The following is a 10,591-nucleotide window of genomic DNA, read 5'->3' as shown; positions in this document are numbered from 1 at the left end:
GGTTGTTATAAAAATAAAATGAGATATTCCCTGAACAGTGCTTAATGCATACTATATATTCAGTAGATGTTGGCATTATTATTTTGATCTACTTCTTTTTTTAATTTTTTATGGAAATAAGTCTTGCTGAGTTGCCCAGACTAATGGGAAGGAAATGTGATCCTCCCACCTCAGCCTCCCAAAGTGCTGGGATTACAGGCATGAGCCACCTTGCCCAATCTACTACTCTGTGTGTGTGAGTCAGAGTCTTGCTCGCCCAGGCTGGAGTGCAGTGGCACAATCTGGACTGGCTATAACCTGCTTCCTAGGTTCCAGCAGTTCTGCCTCAGCCTTGTGAGTAGCTGGGATTACAGGTGCCCGGCTAATTTTTTTTGTATTTTTAATAGAGGTGGGGTTTTGCCATGTTGGCCAGGCTGGTTTTGAACTCCTGACCTCAGGTGATTCACCCATCTCAGCTTCCCAAAGGGCTGGGATTACAGACTTGAGCCACCACACCTGGCCCTACTTCTCTCTTAACTCGTGTTTTATATACTTTTGTATGAATGAGCCTTATCCATTTCCCTATTGGGAGCATTCCGGTTATTTCTAGTCTTCCATAATTACAAACAGTGCTGCAGCGAATGTGCCTCTCTGTATATTACAGAAGTGTTCTAGGCAGATGCACAGATTCATTTGTTTGTTTTGTTTGTTTTTTTTCTTGAGATGGAGTTTCGCCCTTGTTGCCCAGGCTGGAGTGTAATGGTGCGGGCCACTGCAACTTTCACCTCCTAGGTTCAAGCGATTCTCCTGCCTTGTACTCCTAAGTAGCTGGGATTACAGGAATGCGCCACCATGCCCAGCTAATTTTTTATTTTTAGTGGAGACAGGGTTTCACCATGTTGGCCAGACTGGTCTCGAACTCCTGACCTCAGGTGATCCACCCACCTCAGCCTCCCAAAGTGCTGGGATTACAAGTGTGAGCCCCCACACCTGGCCTGTTTGTTTTAGACGTGTGATATATGCAGTTACAATACATTTAGTTGGTCTGAAGTAGACCTGGACATGACTACTTCTTAAATCTCCCAGGCACTTGTCACTTCACTTGTACCCAGGATATCAAGCCATTGCTATCCTATACTTTCTTTAGGAAAGTTGCTGGGTCAAGGGTATGCATTTTAAATTACCAAGAATATGAGTGAATACATTTAACAATACAGTGTTAATAATTTTGATAACATTGTGTTTTTAATTTGCATTTTACATAATTGAGACTGAGCATCTTTTCATTTAAGAGCTATTTGTGAACTGTTACTGCGCTTTTAATTTGGGTTTATGCTATGATGTTAAAAAATATTTTTGACAAATGTGTATATTTATGGGCTACAATATATTTTGATATATGTATACCTAATGGAAAGATTAAATAAGCTAATTATCATATCCATCACTTCACCTATTTATCATTTTTTGGTGGTGAGAACCTGTAAAATCTACTCTTTTAGCAACTTTTAAATATACAATATGTTATTAACTACGGTCACCATGCTGTGCAACAGATCACTAAAATGTATTCTTCTGGCCTAACTGAAACCTCGTACCCATGGATCAGCATCTTCCCTTTCCCCCTCCCCACTCCCCATCCCTATCCTGTTGTAATCACCATTCTACTCTCTCTATTTCCGAGTTCGACTTTTTTAGATTCCACATATAAAATCATGCAGTATTTGTTTTTTTGTGGCTGGCTTATTTCACTCAAAATGAAATAAGCCAGCCACAAAATGTTCACCATGTTCACCCATGTCACAAATGACAGAATTTCCTTCTTTTTAAAGGCTGTGTAGTATTCTAGTGTGTGTGTGTGTGTGTGTATATAAAGAAAATGTGGAGAGAGATACATATATTTGAATGTGTGTGTATATATATATATACACATCTCCACATTTTCTTTATTCATTTATCCATAGGTGGACACTTAGGTTGTTTCCACATCTTGGCGGTTGTGAATAATGCTGCAGTGAACCTGGGATTGCAGGTGTCTCTTCAACATACTGAGTTTAATTCCTTTGACTGTATACCGAAAAGTAGGATTCCTGGATCATATAGTAGTTCTGGTTTTAGTTTTTAGATGTTTTAGTTTTCTAAGGAACCTCCATGGTGTTTTCTCAAATGGTTATACTAATTTACATGCCCACCAACAGTTTACCAGGGTTCTCTTTTCTGCAGTCCTCACCAACACTTACCTTTTGTCTTTTTGATAATAGCCATTCTAACAGGCATGAGATAATAATAGCTCAGTGTAATTTTGATTTACCTTTCACTAATGATTAGAGATTTTGAGGTTTTTTTTCATCTATCTGTTGGCCATTCATGTCTTCTTTTAAGACATATTCATTGAGCTCCTTTGCCCATTTTTTAATCAAGTTATTTGTTTTGTTACTGTTTAGTTGTTTGAGTTCGTTATGTATTTTGGATGTTATCCCCTTATTAGATATGTGGTTTGCAGATATTTTCTCCCATCCTGTGAGTTGTATCTTCACTCTGTTAATTGTTTCCTTTGTTATGCAGAAGTTTTTTAATTGGATGCATTTGTCTGGTTTTGCTTTTGTTACCTGTGCTTTTGGGCTTCTGTCCGAGAAATCATGGCTCAGATCAGTGTCCAGGAGCTTTTCTCGTGTTTTTTTCTAGCAGTTTTACAGTTTCAGGTCTTAAATTTTAAGTTGCTTTTTGTATGTGGTATGAGATAGGGTACAATTTCATTCTTATGCAAGTCGATACCCAGTTTTTCTAACACAATTGACAAGACATTCCCCATCATTTGTTCTTGGTACCTTTATTGAAAATCAATTGACTGTAAGTTCATGGTTTTGTTTCTGGGCTATCTGTCCTGTTCCATTGGTTTAAGGTGTCTGTTTTTATGCCATTATCATGCTGTTGTTTGATTACAACAGCTTTACCTTATACAGCCATGTTCCATATAACAGTATCTCAGTCAACAACAGACTGCATGTAAACAGTGGTCTCATAAGATTATAATGGAGCTGAAAAACTCCTATCATCTACTGATGTTATGTTCTAGTGCAACATACTACTCATGTTCATGGTTATGCTAGTGTAAACCTACTATTCAGTCATATCAAAACAGCACATACCATTATGTATACTACAGTATATAATTGATAATGGTAATAAACAACTATTACTGGCTTATGTATTTACTATGATTCTGACTCTGTGTAGGCCTAGGCTAATGTGTATGTTTGTGTCTTAGTTTTTAACAAAGGTTTAAAAAGTAAAAAATAATGTTAATAATAGAAAAAGCATGTAGAATAAAGATATGAAGAAAGAGGCTAGGGCATGGTGGCTCACACCTGTAATCCCAGCACTTTGGGAAACCAAGACAGGTGGACCACTTGAGGTCAGGAGTTCGAGAACAGCCTAGGCAACGTGGTGAAACTCCATCTTTGTTAAAAATGCAAAAAATTACCGGGCGTGGTGGCACATGCCTGTAATCCCAGCTAGTCAGGAGGCTGAGGTAGGAAGATTGCTTGAACCCAAGAAGTGGGGGCTGCAGTGAGCCAAGGTTGCACCACTGCACTCCACCCTGGGTGACAGAGCAAGACTTTGTCTCAAAAGAAAAAAGAAAAGGAAAATATTTCTGTATAGTTGTACGATGTGTTTGTTTTAAGATAAGTATTATTACAAGCGTTAATAAATTAAATAAGTGACCGGGCATGGTGGCTCATGCCTGTAATCCCAGCACTTTGGGAGGCCAAGGTGGGTGGATCACCTGAGGTCAGGGGTTTGAAACCAGCCTGGCCAACATGGTGAAACCCCATCTTTGCTAAAAATACAAAATTAGCCGGGCGTGGTGGTGCATGCCTGTAATCCCAGCTGTTTGGGAGGCTGAGGCAGGAGAATGGCTTAAACCTGGGAGGTGGAGGTTGCAGTGAGCCAAAATCACACCGTTGCACTCCAGCCTGGGCAACAAGAGCGAAACGCCATCTCAAAATAATTAAAGAAGTTTATACACTAAAAAAGTGAAAGTAAGCTAAAGTTAATGTATTATTGAAGAAATAAAAATGTTTTTTATACATTTAGTGTAGCGTAAGTGTACAGTGTTTATAAAGTCTACAATAGTATACAGTAATGTTCCACCCAGGCCCTCACATGCAGTCACCACTCACTCACTCACTCACTCACCCAGAGCAACTTCTAGTCCTGCAGGCTGCATTCATGGTAGGTGCCCTATACAAGTGTACCATTTTTTATCTTTTATACCATATTTTTACTGTACCTTTTCTATGTTTAAGTGTGTTTAGATGCACTAATGCTTACTATTGTGTTACAGTTGGCAGCAGTATTCAGTACGGTAACATGCTGTACAGGTTTGTAGCTGAGGAGCAAAGGTCTAGGTGTGTAGTAGGTGATCCTCCGTAGGTTTGTGTAATATACTCTATGTTTGCACAGTGACAAAATCGCCTAACCATGCATTTCTCAGGACATATCCCCGTCATTAAGCTACATGTGACTGTACTTTGAAATCAGGGAATGTGATGCCTCTGACTTTGTTCTTTTTACTCAAGATTGTTTTGGCTATTCGGAGTCTTCTGTGGTTCCATGTGAATTTTAGGAATTTTTTTTTTTCTATTTCTGTGAAAAATGATGTTGGAATTTTTTTTTTTTTTTCTTTTTGAGATGGAGTTTCACCCTTGTCGCCCAGGCTGCAGTGCAGTGATGCAGTCTCAGCTCACTGCAACCTCCACCTCCCAGGTCAAGCAGTTCTCCTGCCTCAGCCTCCCAAGTAGCTGGGATTACAGGTGTACACCACCACGCCTGGCTAATTTTTGTATTTTTAGTAGAGAAGGGATTTCACCATGTTGGCCAGACTGGTCTGGAACTCCTGACCTCGGGTGATCTGCCCACCTTGGCCTCCCAAAGTGCTGGAATTACAGGTGTAAACCACCGTGCCTGGCAGAATTTATTTATTTGTTTGTTTGTTTATTTTTATTTTATTTTATTATCCAGGCTATTGTACAGTGGTGCAATCTTGGCTCACTGCAAACTCCACCTCGCAGGCTCAGCCTCCTGAGTAGCTGGGACAACAGGCTCCAGCCACAACACCTGCCTGATTTTTTGGTATTTTTCATAGAGACAGGGTTTCACCATGTTGCCCAGGCTGGTCTCGGGCTCCTGAGCTCAAGCAATCTGCCTGCTTCGGCCGCCCAAAGTGTTGGGAATTACAGGTGTGAGCTGCCACACCTGGCCTGCCATTGCAGTTTTGATAAAGATTGCATTGAACCTATAGATTGCTTTGGATAGTATGGACATTTTAACAACATTAATTCTTCCAGTCCATAAACAGAGGACATCTTACCATTTATTTGTATCATTTTCAGTTTCTTTCATCAATATTTTATAGTTTTCAGAATGCTATTAGGGTGTTTTGTTTTGTTTTGTTTTTTCATTTATTAAGTCCTATAATTACAGTACATTGCTACAAACAGTGGTCTGTGGCAGAAATATAGCATGGTGGCTCACACCTGTAATCCCAGCAGTTTGGGAGGCCAAGGAGGGTGGATCACTTGAGGTCAGGAGTTGAAACCAGCCCGGACAACATGACAAAACCCCATCTCTACTAAAAATACAAAAATTAGCTGGGCAAGGTGGCGCACACATGTAATGCCAGCTACTCAGAAGGCTGAGGCAGAAGAATCGCTTGAACCCAGGAGGCAGAGGTTGCAGTAAGCCGAGATTACGCCACTGCACTCCAGCCTGGGCGACAGTGAGACTCCATCTAAAAAAAAAAAAAAAAAAAAAAGGAACCAGGAATGTCAGCCTTCTAGAATTACTGGGGCCCTTTCCTCAATTACATAGATTGTCAAACTTGGCAATATTACAAAACCATTATAAAGACAATAAAATTAATCTGTAAGCCTGCACTGTCCAGTAGAGTAGCCACTAACCCTATAGCTATTGAACATTTGAATGTGGTCAGGCCAAACTAAGGTGTGCTGTAACAATATACAAACTAGATTTCAATGACTTTGTACAAAAAAGAATGTAACATATCCCATTAATCATTTGTTGATTACATGTTGAAATGATATTTTGGATATGTTGGGTAAGTAAAATATAAAATTTCAGCTGCATTTTTTTTTCTTTTCCGACGTGGCTACTAGAAAATTTAAAATGACACATGACTCACATTTTATTTATTTTAGCCAGTGCTGCTCTAGACTGAATTTGCATGAGGTGTAACTCTGTCTAGAGCTATAGTGACATGTAAGTAATGTACATGCTTTGTACAAAATTTCCCTATAAACTGCTGATTTTGAAATTGAAGTCATGAAAGACAGATTGAACCAATAGAGTCCTTTGAGAGTCACCAGTTATTGGCAAGTATAAACCCCACCAGGATAGGGGAGGGGGGGAGGAATCCACTGGTTATTTGATACAAAAAAAAAAAAAAGAAAAGAAAAAGTGGTGGGGTGCACTTATAGTCCCAGCTACTTGGGAGGCTGAGGTGGAAGGATCACTTGAGCCCAGGAGTATGAGTCTAGCCTGGGCAACATATGAAACCCCATCTCTTTTTAAAAAAAGGAAAAAAATGGTGAATAGGAGCGATGGTCATTGGGTGACAACAAACTATACGTAAGAGGAGGGTTAACCTAGTAGAGATTTTCAGTGTCATCTATTACTTACAAAGTCTTCCTGTGGTTTCTCTTTAGGGGCAAGCTGTGTGTGATTGATTGGAAGACATCAGAGAAACCAAAGCCTTTTATTCAAAGTACATTTGACAACCCACTGCAAGTTGTGGCATACATGGGTGCCATGAACCATGACACCAATTACAGCTTTCAGGTCAGGACACAGCCTCTACTTAAAGCTTTGCTCAATGCTTACTTAAAACTGTAACTCCAGGCCGGGCGAGGTGGCTCATGCCTGTAATCCCAGCAGTTTGGGAGGCCGAGGCAGGTGGATCACTTGAGGTCAGGAGTTCAAGACCAGCCTGGCCAATATGGTGAAACCCCATCTCTACCAAAAATACAAAAACTAGCTGGGCATGGTGGCTCATGCCTGTAATCCCAGCTACTCTGGTAGCTGAGGCAGGAGAATTGCTTGAACCCAGGAGGTGGAGGTTGCAGTGAGCCAAGATTGCGCCACTGCACTCCAGCCTTAGCAAGAGAGTGAGACTCCATCTCAAATCCGTCTCAAAAAAAAACTTCTTGGTCAGAGGGGTAGGAGGAGAAAAACTGTTTTAAAAAAAAAAGTTAAAAAATAGAACTCCTTGAGGTTTTCACTCTTTTTTTTTTTTTTTAATCTCTTTTTATCCCACTGCTTAATCTCTTCCTTGTTCTTCTCCCATTTAAAAAAGCACTTTTTGGCTGGGCACAGTGGCTCACACACTTTGGGAGGCCGAGGCAGGCAGATTGCTTGAGCTCAGGAGTTCAAATCCAGCCTGGGCAACATAGTGAAACCCCATATCTACAAAAGAATACAAAAATTACCTGGACATGGTGGCGCGCACCTATGGTGCCAGCTACTTGGGAGGCTGAGGTGGGAGGATTGCTTGAGCCCAGGAAGTAGAGGTTCCAGTGAACCGAGATCATACCACTGCACTCCAGCCTGGCCAACAGAGTGAAACCCTGTCTCAAAAATAAATAGGCCGGGCGTGGTGGCTCAAGCCTATTATCCCAGCACTTTGGGAGGCTGAGGTGGGCAGATCACCTGAGGTCAGGAGTTCAACACCAGCCTGGCTGACATGGCGACACCCTGTCTCTACTAAAAATACAACAATTAGCCGGGCGTGATGGTGTGTGTCTCTAGTCCCAGCTACTTGGGAGGCTGAGGCAAGAGAATTGCTTGAACCCAGGAGGCGGAGGTTGCGGTGAGCCAAGGTTGTGCCACTGCACTCTAGCCTGGGCAACAGAGCAAGACTGTCTCTAAATAAATAAATAGCACTTTTTGGCTGGGTGTGGTGACTCATGCCTGTAATCCCAGCACTTTGAAGGAGGCCGAGGTGGGCAGATTGCTTGAGCCCAGGAGTTCAAGACCAGCCTGGGCAACGTGACAAAACCCCATCAACTACTAAAAATAAGAAAAATCAGCCTTAAATAGTGCCTGCCTCAGCTCCGAGAGTGCTGTGAGTCAAGATTGTGCCACTGCACTCCACCCTGGACGATGGGAGTGGGATCTTGTCTCAAAAAAGGAAAAAAACAGCACTTTTCCACCCTCTTCTTGGGGTTTTTTTTTTTTTTTTTTTTTTTTTTTTGATGGCTCTGTAATGATCACAGTCCAGTCTTTAATGTTTTATCTGTCATCTTTGTGTTCTTGTGTCCTGGTGCAGTCTTTGATCAACCCACTTTAGAAACTGAGTTAGGAGATATCCTGTAGATTGTTTTATACTGAGTTTGCCCTGGAGTAAGAAGGAAATGAACCTAAACTCTGGACTACTGTAGTGAAACCAGAATTGCCCTGTGTTTCTTCCTAGGTTCAATGTGGCTTAATTGTGGTGGCCTACAAAGACGGATCACCTGCCCACCCACATTTCATGGATGCAGAGCTCTGTTCCCAGTACTGGGCCAAGTGGCTTCTTCGACTAGAAGAATATACGGAAAAGAAAAAGAACCAGAATATTCAGAAACCAGAATAGGGAACAGAACGCTATTTGGGAACATTCAGCACCTTCTCACAGTTTGGGAACGTAGATTGCCATTTATTCCAGTGTAAAAATGAGGTGCCACTGGATCTGAGTGCTATATGAACACAAGTAGAAGTATTAATGTGTTGAAATGTGTTGTTACCAGAAAGACTGAAAAGCCCCAAAGTCTAGATGTAGAGAGCTAGGCTTCGGCAAGTGAAATCCCAGCTATGCTACCTCTTATTTACCTAAAAGCAGAACACGCAGGATGGGCAGTCATGCTGGTGACTCTTGGACTCCCTTGAGGGACCTTTTTTGGGGGGGATCCCAGGCAGGATGCCCAATCTTTGAGCTGAGATTGGAAGGCAGTGAGGCTGAGGGTGCCAAGATTTCCCCAGGGTTCACCCAGAGGGGAAGGGGCTACACACCCCCAGCTGTGTGCAGGGAGGACACATCAGCCCACCACCACTGCCAACACCAATGCCTAAAACTTGTTTCATACATTGGGGTTTTCTATATATTTCAGTTGGGAAAAGCTTACATTTAACCTTTTAAAAAAATAAATACGTGATTAGCCTCAACTAAACATTGCCGACTATAAAGACAGTATATTCACCATGTCGCTGGCAATATGCTGTTGCATAACACCAAATAACCGCCAGAAGTAGCCAGAGGCCAGTTTGAACATCACAATTGTAAGTGTTTTAGTAGCTATTTCTGGCGTGAGTCAAGGGATCATGTAGATAGAGTCAATTATTGTTTGTGGAGTTTTTTAGATATAGGGGAGGGGAACTATTAAAATCCATTTGTTTCTATTCAATAGGTAATAAAAATTATTAGTTGTCACTGGGTTTGGGAAACTTAGATGCCCATTACAGCCCTGGGGAAGGGTTTTCTGTCTTATGGAGTGAGTCTGTTAGCATTTAAGTTATAGTTGCTGCCTTAAAATAGCAGCCTGCTACAATGACTTCTTTGGGTAGCCATTTTCGTAAGAAATAAAATACAAGATATGAGTAATGAAGCTTTGGTTTTGTTTACTTTGTGTGTTTATAGGATAATTTTATAAACCTGGAAATCGTTTGCACTTTGTTTATAATTCAGAGTTTTACCACCAGCCCAATAGCTTTGGTGAGAGTTCTATGTAAGTGCATAAAAGAAAGCGTCCTCACTAAGCCCTCAGCCATGGTCACCTGGCAAGGAAAGCAAGATTCGGGTAGGAGACAGGAGGATCAAGGGGGACCGGGGACCTTTGTATTATCTCTATACACTTCTGCATTCATGTGGGTTTTTCTCAAGCTGCAGATACATATTTCTGTAGCCTGTAATTTCCAGTCAAAAATGAAGTGAGGCAATTAAAAGTTGTACTAGCAGAGTTTGCCACTCTGCTCTAATAAGCCTCAACCTAGAATTTAGGAGGCTAGACCTAGCAAAATTTATTTCTCTTTTTTTTTTTTGAGACAGTCTGGCTCTGTCAGCCAGGCTGGAATGCAGTGGGCTCACTGCAGCCTCCACCTCCCAGGCTCAAGCAATTCTCCTGCCTCAGCTTCCCAAGTAGCTGGAATTACAGGTGTGCACCACCACGCCCTCCTAATTTTTGTGTTTTTAGTAAAGACGGTTTTGTCATGTTGACCAGGCTAGTCTCGAACTCCTGACCCAGGTGATCCGCCTGCCTCGGCCTCCCAAAGTGCTGGGATTACAGGCGCGAGTCACTGACCAGCTGCAAAATTTCATTTTAATACAGGTGTTTTGTTGTGTAAATAGAAATTTGCCTCAGACCTGTCACTTTGTACCAGGAGTCTCCCAAGATAATGGTGGCCTGAAAAGTTCTATGAGGGAGCCCCTCAGAAGAGTGTGACCAGGAGGATGTGGTTGGTATAAGAACAGAGAAGGTAAATCCCTGGGCAGGTTTTCTTGAGCTCAAGGCCTCCCCAGTTTCTCCTGACAATTGTGATACTCCTCGGGGGTCACATC

General features: G+C 41.8%; 1 protein-coding gene across 3 annotated transcripts in view; it reads left to right on the top strand.

Moving 5' to 3' along the window:
• MGME1 (mitochondrial genome maintenance exonuclease 1) overlaps positions 1–9,641 on the top strand; it is a 22,555-nt gene extending 12,914 nt beyond the window's left edge. For all 3 annotated transcript variants that reach the window (XM_023217806.3, XM_026456115.2, XM_023217805.3), the window contains 2 exons: positions 6,708–6,840; positions 8,471–9,641. In XM_023217806.3, the coding sequence (XP_023073574.1) occupies positions 6,708–6,840; positions 8,471–8,632 (295 nt within the window). In that variant the 3' untranslated portion in view covers positions 8,633–9,641. The remainder of the gene's footprint in view (positions 1–6,707; positions 6,841–8,470) is intronic.
• Positions 9,642–10,591: the final 950 nt, after the last annotated feature.

The sequence above is a fragment of the Piliocolobus tephrosceles genome, chromosome 20 (genome assembly GCF_002776525.5).
Source record: "Piliocolobus tephrosceles isolate RC106 chromosome 20, ASM277652v3, whole genome shotgun sequence".
In the NCBI taxonomy this organism is placed as follows: domain Eukaryota; kingdom Metazoa; phylum Chordata; class Mammalia; order Primates; family Cercopithecidae; genus Piliocolobus; species Piliocolobus tephrosceles.
The sequence above is the reverse complement of the archived record's forward strand: the minus strand, read 5'-3'. Positions and strand labels throughout refer to the sequence as shown.